Genomic DNA, 18397 nt, shown 5'->3' on the forward strand with positions numbered 1-18397 from the left:
TGTGGCCCTTAAAACAATTAAGTTGAATATACCTACTCAAGACAAAACTATTAAAAAGTACATAGGGACAATAATTTATAGCTCAGACATTTCTAAAAATGCATGACAGCCGAATAACATTTTCGAGTTAAACTTCTTTAAACCTATAAGGGAAGGATGGGAGAGGTTTTGGTTCCACTGGGGATTGAACCCAGAGCATTCTGCATATAGCCGACATGATAACTACAAAACTATGGAACCTACAGTTATCAATGTACTCTAGTGATGTTGTATGTTCCCCTGTGTAGCTCTTACAGCAAGCGTGGCCTTTCATCGGGCAGTTTCTGGAGAAGTTACTCCTGGAGACCATCGCTCCAACCATCCGAGCTTCCAGCATTCATCTGCAGACCCTGAGCTTCACCAAGGTCAACCTAGGAGACAAGGTATCTCACTCACAGCATCTCTCTGGTTCTTTTAAAATCTATAGCAATATAACAATAGCATATTGTTAATGTCTGCCTTGTTTGCTAGCTTAAATCCCGCCGTGTTCACAGGCTTTAAAAGTATCTGGCGTGAAAGCTCACACAGAACATGACAGGAGACAGGTCATGTTGGATTTATACTTAAGGTAAATATCATAATTATTAGTGGATTTTTTTTTTTTGTATGACATTGTTGACTGAGTGTAAGAAACCAGTCAGGTTAGGCATTTTGAGAGTGTGTCCATGTTCAGTATGTTTACTTAACTCAAAACAGGTTTTCATCACAAACTCATCATAACAGCCATTTTGCTTAAATAAACATGCCTCTTCCTGCAGCTATGCCGGCGATGTCGAGATCAACGTAGAAATCAAGAAGTACTTTTGCAAAGCTGGGGTTAAAGGGATTCAGGTATGAAGATAATGACAGATATTTGTTCAGACAGATATACAATACACTTACACACATAATAAACTCTATAGCTCAATGGGAAGCTGCGTGTGATCCTCGAGCCTCTGATTGGAGACGTTCCGCTGGTTGGGGCCATCACCATGTTCTTCATCCGCCGACCTGTAAGTTGAACTCCATGTTATTTCTTCTAATTACTGTGCCGCATCTCTCATTTTGAACTGTGTGATAGAAACTGGACATTAACTGGACTGGTCTGACCAACTTGTTGGATATCCCTGGACTGAAGTGAGTTGATAATGATCTTCCCGGATCAGTTATTTTGGCTTTAATTGTATTGTATTGTCTATATTGTGATGTATAATGGTGGATTACTGATCTTTGTAAGTATGCTACATAAGAAGGCACAACACAAGATGCACAATAAAATTAGCAAACATGTCTTTACAAACACTGTTCAATAATGCGACGGTTAATCGATTAATTCGATGAGAAAACACTTTTGATTTATCTTCAGTCGCTTTGATTAATCATTTAATGAGTGTCACTAATAAAAATAGATAAAATTTGACCGCATCAAGTGCACGTAACTTTCACCACTGCAATAGAGTGGTGGTGGGGGGTGGGGGGGGGGGGGGGGGTGAGTGTGGCAAAGACAGACTTTGATTGATTGATTGATTGAAACTTTTATTAGTAGATTGCACAGTACAGTACATATTCCGTACAATTGACCACTAAATGGTAACACCCGCATAAGTTTTTCAACTTGTTTGAGTCGGGGTCCACGTTAATCATTTGATGGTAACAAACAACGTTCACACTCACATTCACACACTAGGGCCAATTTAGTGTTGCCAATCAATCTATGTCTTTGGAGGTGGGGGGAAGCCGGAGTACCCGGAGGGAACCCACGCAGTCACGGGGAGAACATGCAAACTTGACACAGAAAGACCCCGAGCCTGGTAAATCGAACCCAGGACCTTCTTATTGTAAAGCAAGGGCACTAACTACTGTTCAACCGATTAGATTACATTAGATTTAATAATTGATAGCTGCAGTCCAAATTACAACCACAATAACAAATATTGGTTAAGTGCATACCTCTCTGAGCATTATTACTATATTTGTGAAGGTGTATTTTTTCATAAAAGTTTTTGTATTGAGTATCATTGGATTAGGGTGTATACAATGCGACATATTCAAGTGAATATGTTAGTCGCTGTATTTTGGTGCCAGAATCCCAGTTCCTGTTTGTTTAATAACAAGAAAAATACAGAATTACAGTAGTACAAAAGTGAGTACATACCGTACATTTCTTCTAAAGTGGCAATAACGTGGATCTGAAACTTGAATATACTTTGGAGTAGTCAGTGTATAGCTTGTATAGCAGTATAGATTTTCTGTAAACTGACAATGTCACGATCGGCCTTCGCTAGAGTAGGACCCCAATACAGAGACGAAACAATTAAGATACTAACAAAAAGTGCACTCAAAAAGAAGTGAGAAAAACAACTTGGGATGCACACAAAATGTGTGGAGAAAACAGAAATTGTACACAAAAGTTTGGAGAGGAATAAATAAACACTACATGGCCACGCCAGGTCAGAGCCACAGGAACGAGGACCTTGAGCGGAGCCACAGCAGAGGACATGAACACGACTAGAAGGGTGAACCATAGATTCCTATCTACTGGCGCTGAGTGAATGAACTGGAGCGCTTAAGTAGTCAAGAGGAAATGGGTATCAGGTGTGCGCGGAGGTGGCTCCGCCTTGTAGCCCGAAAATCAGGCACTGCAACACAAAGCAGACAGAGCTGCCAGATAATGACAGACAAGCCATCCTAGTGTAAATTGCTGGCAACACAAGTGCGTACTAATATGATAGTATATTCATTGAAGTCAAGCATGGTGGTGGTTGTGCCATGTTCTGGGGGTGCATGGGTGCCTCCAGCACAGGGGAGCTGCGGTTCACGAAGATGACATTTTCAGTGGATAGAAAATCTATATTGCTGTACAAGCTGTGGGGTGTGCTCACTTTTGTGAACTACTGCTTTGTGTTTTTGTATTTATTAAACATGCCATTTTTAAAAGTCATTATTCATTGTCAGAATGTAAACGATGGAGAAACAGCTTCAGTAAAAAAATGAACTGATTCCTCACTGTTCTAGTAAAAATAAGTTTAGATGTTGTCATGGGTGTCATTCCTCTGACAATGGCAATTCGTCATGTTTTAAAATGTATTCACACAACATGACAGCCAATGGGTGTTGGGTGTGTTATTTATGTTCTCATTGTCAGCAGTAGCCGCTTTCTGTTTGTCTTGTGTGTCCCCATCATCCTTGCATTCATTGCAGTGCCATATCGGACACTATGATAATGGATGCAATAGCCTCCCAACTGGTCCTCCCCAACCGTCTCACCATCCCCCTGGTGGCCGACCTGCAGGTTGCGCAGCTCCGCTCCCCTCTCCCAAGGGTAACTGTCTCTGTAAATTTATGGCCTGGGAACTGTGGAATACACGTTGGCAGCAAATGCATCACCTAAACGTCTCACAGCCCACTTAAATCGATGTCTTTCTGCATATATCATAGGGAGTCGTGCGTATTCACCTGCTGGAAGCCGAAGATTTGACCGCCAAGGACACCGTCATCAAGGGTCTGATTGATGGCAAGTCTGACCCGTACGCTGTGCTTCGCGTGGGAACGCAGATCTTTACCTCGCATTACGTGGACAGCAATCTGAACCCGCAGTGGAGGGAGATGTATGAGGTGAGTGTCGATGGGAGCAGGGGTCGCTATGATTAATTATGTAACATTACGACTGAGGGAATAACTTAAACTGCCAAGTTGACAGATTATAGTAAATAAACATTGTGTTGTTGATAGAAAGAATTTGTGTTACACACTACAGCAGCGGTCACCAACCTTTTTGAAACCAAGAGCTACTTCTTGGGTACTGATTAATGCGAAGGGCTACCAGTTAGATACACACTTAAATAAATTGCCAGAAAAAGACAATTTGCTCAATTTACCTTTAACTCTATGTTCTTATTAATAATTAATGATATTTATCTTTGTGGAAACACTGATCATCTTAGTGATTTCTCACAATAAATATATATAGAAACAGATAAATATCAATATGCGACACTTTATTTTTATATTTTCTCTAACTGCACATTTTTCAAATTGTACATTTTCAAATGATCACTTCTAAGACAGTCTTGTGAAATCACAATATCCCATTTTAACTAGCTAGCCACTAACATTTTTTAACAAATCATGAATTACTTTGCACCATGTTTGTACAAATAATAACTCATGTAAAATACAAAAGTCAACTCTCAAATTTTTTTTAAATTTTTAAATTTTTTATTTTAATTTTAATTAAAAAAAAAAAAAAAATTCTCTCTCAAATTTTTAAATAAATCATGTCACACTTTGAACTGGACACCAAATCTGTTATCTGTTTCTTTGTCAGTTAGTGAAGACCAAGTCTTTAAAATATTTTCTTGGATTTTCAAATTCTATTTGAGTTTTGTCTCTCTTAGAAATAAAAATGTCGAGCAAAGCGAGACCAGCTTGCTAGTAAATAAATAAAATTTAAAAAATAGAGGCAGCTCACTGGTAAGTGCTGCTATTTGAGCTATTTTTATAACAGGCCAGCGGGCTATTCATCTGGTCCTTACGGGCTACCTGGTGCCCGCGGGCACCACGTTGGTGACCCCTGCACTACAGTGTAACCTCGATCTACAAAGTTATCTGGTTTCTGAACAGGGTTCTTAAATCGAAAAATTAGTTTCGGGTCCGAAAAGGCACGTGATTTCACAATGCATTGCGGGCCTGGGTAACCTTTGTTGCTGGACGAAGTTTTTGTTTACATTGCTGTACTAAACCAGCGGTATAGTGAGAAGCACCAACAAACTAGATTAAAATGGATCATACGAAATAAAAAAATCAAGAGACTGTACCGAAACAAACCTGGACCCTGTTCCAGAGGCTTGCCACCTTTAAAGATAAGTAAAATTGGTGGAATTGTTCCATACGAGCACGTCCAACAGACAAAATTTGAGCAAGCTGCCGAACGTGTCCTATATCTCGATTGTCAATGGAGTCAATTTATATGCAGGCCAAATATTTTAAGAACGCAAATTCAGTAAAGGCTCACGGACAAACTGACTTTGGGTGTGTGCAAGACTTTGTGTGTTTACATCAGAAAGAGAAGATTGTTGTCTTTTCAGAAGTAATGCAACATGACTTGTCACTGTGTGGTGTCCCCTGGAGGAATGTGTTTCAAACTAAATATATTTCAAGTCTGAAATACACTGTGCATTGATGTGGTAAATATTTAAAGTATTCTCAGTTATTGACCTATGACTAGGTGTATTGCTTTATTCCCAAATACTGTACATTGTTCGTAACCCACAGCTAGCTTATCTTATCTTAGCTAACGCTATCATCCTGCTAAATGCTACGTCCATCCATACATCCATTTTCTATCGCTTGTCCCTTTCGGAGTCGCGGGGGGTCGCTGGTTGAGTTGAGTTGAGTTGAGTTTGAGTTTATTTCGAACATGCAAGCATACAACATGATACATCACAATTTCCAGTTTCTCTTTTCAACATGTTCGAAAAGGAGTAGGAAGAAGCAGAGCTTATTTATTCCTACCCCTTTTCTTTTACATAACAGTTGCTAAAACTTTTGTTCACTTCCTGTTCTCAATTTATTCATAATATACTCCATAAGTAATCACAATAAAAATAAATAAATAAATAATAATTGGTGAAGTAAGTTACATTTCATATGATGAGATAAGTAAGATTATTATGAGAGTGAAAGAATGGATGAATTAAATAAATTCAGAATGTTTATCATGGTTCTTCTTTTTTGTACTTTGTAAACACTTTAAGTTTGAAGAGTTTCTTGAAGTGGATCATATTAGTACATTGTTTGATTGCTTTGCTTAATCCATTCCATAATTTAATTCCACATACTGATATACTGAAGTTCTTAAGTGTTGTACGTGCATACAAATGTTTTAAATTACATTTATCTCTAAGATTATATTTCTCCTCTTTTTTTGAGAAGAATTGTTGTATATTCTTGGGTAGCAGGTTATAGTTTGCTTTGTGTATAATTTTAGCTGTTTGCAAATTCACTATGTCGTGGAATTTCAGTGTTTTTGATTCAATAAATAAAGGATTTGTATGTTCTCTATATCCAACATTATGTATTATTCTAACTGATCTTTTTTGTAACACCGTTAATGAATGAAGTGTACTTTTGTAATTATTTCCCCATATTTCTACACAGTAACTCAGATATGGTAACACTAGTGAGCAGTAGAGAATATGAAGTGATTTTTTGTCTAGAACATGTTTTGCCTTATTCATTATTGACGTGTTTATTGCTACTTTATGTTGTATATTTTTTACGTGAGATTTCCAGTTCAATTTATCATCAATCATTATACCTAGAAATTTAGGCTGGAGCCTATCTCAGCTGCAATCGGGCAGAAGGCGGGGTACACCCTGGACAAGTCGCCATCTCTAAATGCTACGTGTCTAACTTAATAAAACAGGCTTTGATTCTAACTTACCAGTGTGAAAATGCCATGAACACAGCAAAATGACGAGAGGAGACAAAAGGAGGTGGGGTGGTGTCTGTGTGTGCGTGTGTGTGTGTGTGTGAGTGTGTGTGTGAGTGTGTGTGTGTGTGCGTGTTTGTGTTTGTGTGCATTCGTGTGTGTGTGTGTGTGTGTGCATGCTCTTGGAAGAGACATCGCTGAACGAAATATTGTGTCTTTCCCTCCGCTGTGATATAAGTCCGTTTTGGCATCTTTTTACAAAAAGGTCCGTTCTCATCACAAATACAATCTTGCTGTGGTACGAAGCCATCTTTGTCAATCTCTTCAATCCGAGCAAGCACAAAATAAATGAATGAAAAGTTCGTACACAGAAACATTGTTCACACACAGAAGCATACTTGGCTCGATCTAATAGTTTGTAAATCGAAAAGTTCGCAAAGTGAGGTGTTCCTAAATTGACCTTCTACTGTGTGTTGTTTTCTTGGCAACATAAAGCAGAGTAAGGTCGGGCATAGTCGACAGAAACAGAAATCAGACACACATTAAGACAAAAGATTCCAAAATCAGCACTAAAAGTATGCTTAGACAGATTTTTTCATCCACATTATCTACGCCACATATGTCAGAGTCAAGGCCCGCGGGCCATATCTGGCCCGCGAGAAGGTTTTTTACGGCCCTTGGGATGATCTTGATTTATTATTAGAACCGGCCCGCAGACCGCAGATCTTTTACACGCACCAATACTACATTTCCCACAATGCAACGGTGACGCACCGAGCAGTAGGCTGCTTCATTTCAATATTTATTGGCACAGCAGTCGTCAGCATCACAGTAAAATTAACTTTCAGATACCCATCAAAAATGGCAAAACGGAAGGTGGACACTGAGAACCGGGGGTTTCAAACAAGGTGGGAGTCGGAGTATATGTTTTTGGAGGTAGCTGGAAAACCTGTGTGTCTTCTGTGTGGAGAAAGTGTGGCGGTACTGAAAGAGTATAATCTGAGACGACATTATGAAACGAAACACGCGGACAAAAACAAGAATATGGACATGGAACAAAGGCTACAAAAGGCAGAGGAATTAAAACGAGGCCTCAAATCTCGACAGGCTCTGTTCAAAAAAGCCAAATCACAAGGCCAGGCTGCTGTCAAGGCCAGTTTTATTTTGGCAGAAGAGATCGCTAAATCAGCCCGGCCATTTACGGAGGGAGATTTCATCAAAAACTGCATGATTAAAGTTTGTGACGAAGTTTGCCCAGAAAAAAGGCAACTCTTTTTAAATGTGAGTCTGAGCAGAAACACCATTGCCGAGAGAGTAGACCAGTTGTCCATCAATCTAAAAGAGCAGCTTGTGAAAAAGGGAAAAGATTTCATTGCATATTCCTTGGCTGTGGATGAGAGCACCGACATTTCTGACATTGCCCAGTTGTCAATTTTCATCCGCGGAGTGGACTCCAGCCTAAGCGTGACAGAGGAGTTTTTGGCTTTACGTCCTATGCATGGCACAACTACGGGGCATGATTTGTATGAAGAGGTGTCAAGATGTGTAAATGAGATGGAGCTGCCTTGGGAAAAACTTGTGGGTTTGACAACCGACGGAGCACCTGCGATGTGTGGACACAGGAGCGGACTGGTAGCGAAGATTACTGTGCAATCACATATTTAGAGTTTTTACTCAATTCAAGTTTAAAAGTTAAAGTTTAATATTTGTTTTCACTGCATGTTACTTCTCCTTAAACAAAGTGTTGTTTTTGATTTATAGATTTTTGCACTTTATTTTATTGTATTTCAATTTAATTATATTTTAAAAATATTTCAGTTGAGTGGATGATAGAAAATTGCTATTATTGTTTTTTTCTTTGAAGTAAATTTAGCCCACTTTTGCTAAAATAGAAAATATAGGCTACTGATGGTGCCTTGAATACCGGTTTCTTTCATTTAATGTTCATGTTATGGGGATTTTTATATAAAGGAAATTTGTCTTTTGTGTCTGTTGAAAATTAAAGATTACTGACAGAGCCATAAGAAAATATTGCTTTATTTATCTGATCATATTGGAATATATTTGTTAGGTTTTCAGTAGGTTCAATTAGGTTCACTAGACTATATGCGTCATTTAAAAATTTTTCAATGAACATTCGAACAGTCCGGCCCTCGGCTTGTAGCTAAATTTTTTATTTGGCCCTCCGTCCATTTGACTTTGACACCCCTGATCTACGCTCTTTAAATTTAAATGTTTTCCCAACTCCTGTAGGTTTTCTCCAGGTACTGCGGCTTCCTCCAGCATCCTAAAAATATCAATGTTACGAGACAACTTTTTCACTTCCGATACGATACCACTATTGGAGGATTGCGATGTCAGCACAAATCATACAATTGTAGTGTGGACTGTTAGAAAATGATTAATCAAGTGAAATTATTCCAACATAAAACAACAGTGAGTATGAAAAACACTAACCTTTTTATTATAAACCATCTGGAATAGACTTAAACTGTCTTTAAGTTGAAGTGGAGTTGTTTTTTTAGCGACACCTCGTGGTCACAATAATTAATCAGGTAAAGCTCACGACACAGTAAGTTGAATGATGAGGGCACGTTTGTTACTGGACACTCCTAATAAGCTTCTGCTTTGGAGACTTTGAGTATATAAATAATATGTAACTGTAGTTATTTGATACTTGTTTATATTGACAAATGTCATGTTTTATTTAGACTGCAATATTGTTCAATTAAGGACACTTTTTAAATACAGTAATTTGTCTAGCTTATATGCTATTGTGTGCTTATCTGTTGTGTAACTGCTACTAGCTTTGACTTGCCTATAGCCTCCCATGTTTACCCTTTGTAAATGATTTCACAAAAATACAAGAAAAGATAAGATATAATCCAATACATGTTTTTTTTTTTTCTATCGGACTGATATCAATATCGGATCGAGACACCCTTGGTTTATTTGTGCTCTGAAATTCACCTGTGACCACTCTGCCTTTTGCCCAAAATCAGCTGAAATAGGCTCCAGCTCACCTGCGACCCTAATGAGGATAAGTAGTATAGAACCTGCACTGATGGAATAATGTGTCTTAGAAAAGAAAAACAACTTTTTTCAACACAGCTTTCCCTGCTGGACTGCTTGGGGTACTGCCCCTTGTGTATCAAATGACAATGTATGGTGTTACTGTAACAACCAACTTATCAGTAATAGTTTATTCCATGTTGCTTTGACATCATTTAGTGCAGGGGAGTTCAAAGTGCAGCTATGACCGCATTCTAAAACTAATACTAAAAAAACATAAAAACATGTGTAATGTAACGAGAAAAACTTGAGACGTCGACGCTAATAACCCAAATGCAGGCTGTGTGTTTTCTTTAGAAAAAATCTATATACTGTATTGGTTTTGAAAATGAAAAATAACAAAATGGCCCTTGCATCCTTTTGACTTTTCCGTGATGCAGTACGTGTCTGAGATGGAACACTTTGCTCACTGACTTGAACGGTTGTGTGACGATTGCATCTTGTACTCTGCATTCTTAGGAAGCAGGAAGCTGCAACTTGTGTGATAAGCAAATCTTTCAGAAACTTTGCTCTCTTTTTTTCTTTTCGGGGGGGGGGGGGGGGGGGGGGACACATTTGAAAGTCAAACCAAAAGAGATCCCAAGAGGATCTTAAATACTCAACCTCTTGAGCACAATACAGTGAAATCCTTTCTTCCCATTGTGATTGTGTTGTCATATTGTGTCGTATGTGGCTCTATATACAGTCTATTTGTATATTTGCTATGTTTGTTGTTCACTTATGCGTATGTCAGGTGATTGTCCATGAAGTACCTGGTCAGGAGTTGGAAGTGGAAGTATTTGACAAAGACCCAGACCAGGACGATTTCCTGGGCAGGTAGTTTACTTGTTCTCATGTTGTGTTATTTGTGCATCTCACGCATCATGCCACCATGTTAAAACACAATTCTGCATGACAATGAACATTTCATTGCACTTCTTCCGTCTCTTTTTCAGGCTGAAGGTGGATCTTCATATTGTCAAACAAGCTAGAGTGGTGGATGATGTAAGTACGCTACTGTGCTTTGTCACAGCAAACAATATCCAAGGTTTGTTTCTGTTCCACCTCTTACTCAAACGATTAAGCACAAACTAAAGCTGACTGTTGTAATCCTGTTAGCATGTGACAACAGACTGGGCTCGCATGTGACAACAGACTGGGCTCGCATGTGACTCCTTGTGACCAACTTTGATCTCTGCAACATCATTCCTTCCATTCCCCTTTGGGATTAAAATATGTGATAAAGAGGGGGAAAATGTGTTTTTGTGTACAGTGGTTCAATCTGAAGGACGTCCCATCCGGTAGAGTCCACCTCCGCCTGGAGTGGCTTTCTCTGCTGTCCTCTGCTGACAGGCTGACTGAGGCGAGTCAATGAAGACATTATGATGATTATCCCAATTATCATTTTGTTCTATTCTGTCAAGAACAAATGCTGCTAAAATAATCACAAGTAGAAATATGGATCATCTCTGCTCACAGGTGATCCAGAGAAACCAGAACTTGACCACCAAGACCGCCGATCCTCCATCTGCCGCCATTTTGGCCATCTACCTCGATCAGGCTGATGAGCTCCCTGTAAGCAGAATATACTGTATTTACATCATTTATACTTAAATATCCTAATCACATAGTCGGATTAATCACACAATTTATTTTGATCACTCCTTTATCCTAACCATTATGGTTACCTTAAAGACGGATCAAGTTGTTATATGGTCAGTGATCAGGTCAATGCATATGGTAACCGTAATTGAAAACGTCAAGGTTATTTAATGACAAAGGCTCCACTAGATCGTGTGTTTCAGTCCTCCTCACTCGCTATAAACAGATATGATGCTGGTGCGGAAGAAAAACAAAGTTACACCATCGGTACATGTGCTTTTATGCACCTATTGAAAGACATGCTAGTATGCTACATTAGCTTAAAAATGGCAGCAGGACAAAGCAGCAAACTGTTTCTTAAACATGACCAGGGATTCATTGCAGATGATGGCTTACCCATTTGGAAAATCTGCTAAAAGAAAGTTGCGTTATTGAGTTAAATTTAAGCGTGTCACCTACAATCAGTAGTTTAGCGTTGAGTCCGTTCAGTGTAAACAAACAGCAACAGGTAATGGTTTCATTAAGTGACCATTTAACGTTAGAGATTGCTCCTTCCTGTCTGTGTTGAATAAACTATTGGAATTTTAAGTAAATGTAGCATGTGAAGAACACTAACATAACACAACTTATAGAATAACACCATAACATGGGATCTAATTTTGTGCATTCCAGTTATTTATTATTGTTATTATCACAGCATACAATTTTTGAAAGTGAATAAATAGACATGGATGACAGTTGACGACAATAACATCCATCCCCATCCATCCATTCTCTGCGCTTGTCCCTTTCGGGGTGGCGGGGGGTGCTGGAGCCTATTTCAGCTGCATTTGGGCGGAAGGCGGGGTACACCCTGGACAAGTCACCACCTCATCGCAGATGATAATTACAATTGAGTTTATTACCCACATGAGTAACATTCACCGCCGGGGGATCAATAAAGTTAATCTTAGTCGTATATTAATTATACAATTATTAATTTTTAATGTATTATATTAATAATAATTTTTGTTTATATTTATTATTTTTTACTGTTATTATAATGCTATTATTTGATTACCTTTATTTCCGACAGCAATAAATAAATCATCAAAATCTCTAATAGAATAGCGTTTTTATTGTCATTAAGAACCAAGGAATTGTGGAATACTGATGGCGGAAGCTGCCATGCAAGATACTAACCACAATCCGTTAGGAGCAGTTAAAGGTTCAGTGTATTGCTCAAGGACACCTCAACATGAACTCGCTGGGCTGGCATTGAACCGGTAACCCTCCTGTCACAAGACGGCCACTCTGAGCCCCTAATGAACATCTACGTGATTTTATAAATTTTTTTGTTGTGAAATAATCGATGCCTGATGATCGAGAAAACCGTGATTATTACTTGGACTATATTTGTACAGTATAAATCTATAATTGTTGCATCCCCATACACCGGTTAAAAAAATTACTGAATATACTCCGACTGCTGTGCTCGCTGGCAAATTTCCCTTCAAAATAAACCGGCACTTAAGATAAAACTGTTGATGACGTACATTCAAGTTCCTGTATGACATTCTAACAACAAAATTGCATATTTGTCCAAATATTATGAACATACATATGAATGAAATAACTTAATTTATGCAAGCGAATAATTTACTGAGATTTATTATGATTAACCAAAATTCACAAGTAAGATTAATTTGATTTAAAAAATGTATCGTTTGACAGCACTAATTTATGTTATTATGTTGTAGATGAGAAAAGCCAATAAGGACCCAAGCCCTATGGCGCAAATTTCCATTCAGGATACCACCAGAGAAAGCAAGGTAATAGTAACTATTTATCCTTGCAATAAATAAAACTGTTAGCTAAAAAAGTGATTTTGCAGACTTGTTATGGGACCAACAACCCAGTGTGGGAGGATGCCTTTACCTTCTTCATTCAGGATCCTCGCAAACAAGACATTGACATTCAAGTAAGAGATTTGATTTTTAAAACATGTTTTTGTTAGCTTTTTCACTTTGGAGCATAAGGATCGTTTTCCTCTCCCCCTCCTGTTCTTGCTGTGTGTGTCAATCAGGTGAAGGATGATGACCGATCTCTTTCCCTGGGCAGCCTTACCATCCCTCTTGCTCGCCTTCTGGGGACCCCTGAACTCACCATGGACCAGTGGTTCCAGTTAGAGAATTCTGGTTCTGCTAGCCGCATCGCCATCAAAATTGTGCTACGGGTTTGTAGTCCTTATAAACACTTTCGATCTACTAATGATCTACCAAGACTGCATGTTCAATTGATACAAAGTACAAAACTTGTGCAAACCGCCTTATTTAAATGAGGACTTTGCGTGTACTACGCGGCTTTCAACATGGACACACTCATTTACTGCACATTTATGTTATCATGCTCCTACCTGTGGCGTTTTTTTGCTATGTTTTAAAACATGCAGCAGACATTGACCACTTTCTATGGGCATTTAAGAAGCAGGCCTGCAGTGCATCTCCAACGAAATCCACTTTTTAGCGCGCTGAAGATGCGCCCGAGGAGATGCTGATACTAACTGCGGGCATGCGCTGGAATGTTCCTGGTTTAAGAAAATACATATTGCAAGAAGTTTTCCTCCTATATATGAAAAAAACAGCATTTTAAAAAAATGCCAGCAAAACAAATCAATCGAACTTGTTTTAATCAGTCCCTTAAAGTGGACCTGTTATGCAAAACCAACTTTTCTTATCTATTGGTACCTGGTTTTGTGTATTTGGTATCTGTTTAAGTCCCGAAAACTCAAACCATAGAGGCGTTGCAAAGATATTTATAAAACTATCTTGCCTTCTTTCATACTTCATCCAAATGATCTGTTTGGAATGTGCCCCATTTGGGACTTTTTTTAAATTGGTAACGTCAGGGGATATCTCCATGTCAATTATTTTCTGTTAAAATCTTGTTAAAAGAACCACCGTTACATGTTGTGAGACCCCAAGAAGGAAGTGTTTTAAATGTAAAAAAAAATCATAATATGACCCGTTTAAGTAATCCAGCAGCTATAAAATTAGAAAATAATTCTGTTGAGTAGCGATGTATAATATTTTTATTTTTGATGCGCCTCCTTTCTAACAGTTACTGCCAATTAGCACTCATATTTCCATCCATCCATCCATTTCGGACATGCTAAATAAGGCTGCAAAACAGCTAACACAGTTTTAGTCTTGATAAATCACAATATGTGTGCTAAATAAGTGTATTTGCATCTTCTCCCCCCTAGTATTGTGGCCGATCAGCATATATTCTGCATATTAATGAATACAGACACGCTTATTGGATTGCGGTTCTTATTTTAAAAAGTTCTTATTTGCAAAAGTTTATTAAATCAGCTGTGCATGTGCCATCAAGTTTGCACATGTGTTAATACACGCAAACCTTTAGTAGGATAGGCCCTAAAAAAGTTGGAAGTGAAATATGAGAAGATGCATCTATAGTAAGTGTGCCTGTCTGGGATTTCTTTGTTTTAAAAAGGCGCAATACAATTCTAATGTAAATTTAAATGTAGTTTTTCGGTGGTCCCATTAAGTTAAAATAATTTATTTTTGTCATGGAAATTTGGTAAAAGGTTTTGGATAAGTCATCGAAAATCATGGATGAAAAAGTGTAAGAGCACTGAACATAAGTAATAATTTAGTACATAAATAAGTACATATTCAATATAAAAGAGCATGTCATTAAATTAGGTTATTGTGCAAAAGTTAATTGATTTCAGAAGATCAATTATGACAAAGAGAGCAATTAAACTGAGTTTGACAATATAGTGAATTCTTTTTTTGTATTTTCTGTAAATTATAATCTTCAAAATCATTACAAAAATTGGAAAAAGCATTCCAAAATATGATCGAAAACATTCCGTTGTGTGTGTAGAGTATTTATAGCAGTGGCGGCTGCTGGTCTATCATCAAGTGGAAGCTAATTTTCTGCCTCCCTAAGATTGCTTTGATTCGAGCAACTGCAGAGCGCCAGCCAGAAGTCAGAGTCTACAAACACGAGTCCAATCTCCTATAACTCCAGAAATAAATGAAGATTTGTCGTTGGTCCCTTTTTAACAAAGAAAAAGTCACTAAAACGGTTGGAAAAATCTGCAGCTAAATTCTGAAAAATTGAATAAAACTTGAAAAATGCTAATTTGGTGGTGTGTGCAGTAGTTAATGATCACTTGGTCATTACCTTCTGTATTCTAATTTATAGAGATGATCATTTTATTTAAACTGTTTTGTGCAAACAAGCAACTTACAACCTTATTGATATGGGAAAAAACATAAACACACTGCGTGCAATAGCAGTAGCCAACACAGTACTACCTTAACTTACAAGCTTAATTGGTTCCATGAAGGAGCGCTTAACTCAAAACACTTGTATCTCAAATCAGCGTCTCCTACTTAAAGGGGAAATGCACTTTTTTTTTTTACATTTTCGTTCGCAATCATTATGAGAGACAAGAACACATATGTTTGTTTTTTTTAGGATTGTAAAAATAATTTAAAAAATACCTTGGAAGATGCAGCTAAGGAAAGTCACCTTTGTAGTGTTCAAAGACCTCTAAAACAACTTCAAACCCCTCCATCAACGTTTTGTATACACACTGCAAGTCAATATACAGTATAATGTAGTAACAGACACGTTCATAACAATATGTAATATGTACAATATTTACCGTATATTGATCATTTTAATCAATGCCGGAACTAATTTTTCAGCGCATTTATTTCCGTTTCCATATCAGCGCACGTCCGACTTCCAGTGTGTTCCTACTTTAGGATACAAACACGCTTTTGTGTGTTCTAATCAACAACGAAGACAACTATTTTTGAACACATGAGGATTCACAACCTTATCTTTTTTAATCTGAATCTATGGAGGATGAACTACTGCTTCCAGAAGTGAGCACGAAGGAAGAGTGAAACGTTGAAGCAGACAGAAGCCGACAAAGTAAGGTGAAAGTGAATCGAAGCTGCAATTTGTGGAACTTGAAGCCAAGCTATTTCGCCATAAATGGCATGCTTACCTATAATTAACCAGAAAAAACGTCCCCGACCAGCTGGACCAAAGAGACAACTTTCCATGGAGTGAGTCACACTTTATATTGATCATGATACATGCAGCACGTCATGTGTGTGTTATGACAGACAGCATATGCTGTCTGGTTAGCTGTGTACAAACAAAACATGAAATGTGGGCTAATACTTTACAGATACTGTAATATGATTGTTCATGTTTTTCAGTCAGTACAGATTGGTTTCGTATTGGATTGTGTTGTGCATTAAAACTCAAACGCGTTTTGTGTTGACGTAGAAGCTAACTTATCTCTCTCTGTAGTTAGCTTCTACGGCTAATGTGTAACTATGCTAGAAAAATAATTACGGTACTCTGTGTTCACTCTTACAATAACAATGTCGCTACAGTTTGGTTATTATACAGGTTACGGAACGAAAAAAATTAAGTATTGTTGACGGGTTTTGAAAGCATTTTTAAAAAGATTTAGTGGTAGAATTGTTTGCTCGCATTAGCTGCATTGCTAGCCACCAAGAACGAGACGATTTTTATATGTTAAAAAGCGAAAAAAAACACAAAACAACTTTTGTCTTTCATAAGGATTGTGAACGGTAGGCAAAAATCCAAAAAAGTGCAGTTCCCCTTTAAATGAATTGAAATCAATTGGTGGTTGCCCTGCTCCCCCAAAACAGTGCAATTTTAACATGTAACATGCCTTTTAAAACAAAAAAAATCATTTTCTATAAAAAAAAAACATTGAATAAAAACAAAAAAATAGAACATCTACAGTAGTTTTAAGAATGAATGTAATGTACAGCATTAACCTTCTTTGGTATCTCATTCCAGCTACTGTTCCTTCAAACATACCATCAGCAGCTTCTCCATATTTTCATTGTTAAATATTTGCCGTTTAGATATTATTTGAACAATTTTGGCTGGTGTTAGATTCTGCTTCAGTACGGTGCAGACTAGCAGTGATACGCTCGAATTGCTTCGCCAACATGGCGACACCCTCGGTCATGTGTTGGAGGATTTTTTTCTATAATTTAATGACTATCGTCCACTTCTTCTTCTGAACACTGTCCTTCACACTCATTTTCTTCCATCACATCATTAGAAAAACAATGCTAATGCTAGTGAGTAAAACCAGATGTTTTGGGCGGATTAACAACTGTATACGTTAGTAACAAGTAACTCAAATATTAGTGATGGGACAATAATGATAACGAAATAATTCAAATGTTTTTCTCTAGGTTTTATGGCTAAGTGACGATGCCACACCCACCACACCCTCTCCTCGCCCATTAGCCTCAGAGTTAGGCCCGGGTCAAGGGGGGATCACAGCAGAGCTCAACCCGATGGGTTCTGGTGGGTTATCTAAACCTCCATCCTCACGGCCGCAGCACACCACACCCGACCCTGAGTTTGCATCTGAGGTAAAAAATAAAAAATATATAATAATTGCAACCATTGGCAAAATGCAATTCCTGTTTTTATTTTGCAGGGAGTGTTGCGAATTCATCTGTTGGAGGCCCAAAACCTGATCGCTAAGGACAACTTCATGGGGGGCATGGTCAAAGGGAAGAGTGACCCTTACGTCAAGATCCGTGTGGCTGGCATCACCTTCCGCAGCCACACCATCAAAGAGAACCTCAATCCAATTTGGAATGAGCTTTATGAGGTTTTACCCTGTTTTCTGACGCAAACATTGTGTATCATCAAATGTTACACAAAAGTCATGTGATTTGTAGGTGATTTTGACTCAACTTCCTGGTCAAGAGATCCAATTTGAATTGTTTGACAAAGACATCGATCAAGACGACTTCCTGGGAAGGTGCATCCTCACTTCCTTTCTGATAACACAGAACACAAGTAAATCAAACCTGTTTTTGCAGATTTAAGCTGAGCTTGCGGGATATCATCAGCGCACAATTCATCGATACGGTGTGTGGAATGTTTATTCGATTCACGTTTTGTCTGAATCTTGACCATTCATTCAATGCTTTTGTTACAGTGGTACACTTTGAACGATGTCAAGTCAGGCCGAGTTCACCTGTTGCTAGAATGGCTGCCCAGGGTGTCTGACCTAATGAGGATGGAGCAGGTTTGCTTTCTGCATGATCATTCATTACTATGTTTCTGTGGCTCAAAAGGACTTTTTTCTTCAAAATGTGGCAAGTTCATGCAGCTCAAAGTAATGCAAAAATGCCAGAAACTGTGCACACGTTGCTATTATGTCATCACTATACTACTCACTAAATGCAACACTTTTGT

At 38.2% G+C, this 18397-nt stretch overlaps 1 protein-coding gene across 1 annotated transcript in view; it reads left to right on the forward strand.

Moving 5' to 3' along the window:
• Positions 1 to 18397, forward strand: part of LOC133653632 (extended synaptotagmin-1-like) — a 50720-nt gene that overhangs the window by 20928 nt on the left and 11395 nt on the right. Inside the window, exons 3-21 of the mRNA XM_062053131.1 lie at positions 288 to 422; positions 534 to 607; positions 798 to 870; positions 942 to 1031; positions 1100 to 1155; positions 3220 to 3340; positions 3457 to 3633; positions 10257 to 10339; positions 10459 to 10507; positions 10776 to 10865; positions 10982 to 11077; positions 12844 to 12915; positions 12978 to 13064; positions 13170 to 13319; positions 17377 to 17559; positions 17628 to 17804; positions 17875 to 17957; positions 18019 to 18067; positions 18138 to 18227. Coding sequence (XP_061909115.1) covers positions 288 to 422; positions 534 to 607; positions 798 to 870; positions 942 to 1031; positions 1100 to 1155; positions 3220 to 3340; positions 3457 to 3633; positions 10257 to 10339; positions 10459 to 10507; positions 10776 to 10865; positions 10982 to 11077; positions 12844 to 12915; positions 12978 to 13064; positions 13170 to 13319; positions 17377 to 17559; positions 17628 to 17804; positions 17875 to 17957; positions 18019 to 18067; positions 18138 to 18227 — 1935 coding nt within the window. The remainder of the gene's footprint in view (positions 1 to 287; positions 423 to 533; positions 608 to 797; positions 871 to 941; positions 1032 to 1099; positions 1156 to 3219; positions 3341 to 3456; positions 3634 to 10256; positions 10340 to 10458; positions 10508 to 10775; positions 10866 to 10981; positions 11078 to 12843; positions 12916 to 12977; positions 13065 to 13169; positions 13320 to 17376; positions 17560 to 17627; positions 17805 to 17874; positions 17958 to 18018; positions 18068 to 18137; positions 18228 to 18397) is intronic.

This window comes from Entelurus aequoreus, linkage group LG07 (assembly GCF_033978785.1).
Source record: "Entelurus aequoreus isolate RoL-2023_Sb linkage group LG07, RoL_Eaeq_v1.1, whole genome shotgun sequence".
In the NCBI taxonomy this organism is placed as follows: Eukaryota; Metazoa; Chordata; class Actinopteri; order Syngnathiformes; family Syngnathidae; genus Entelurus; species Entelurus aequoreus.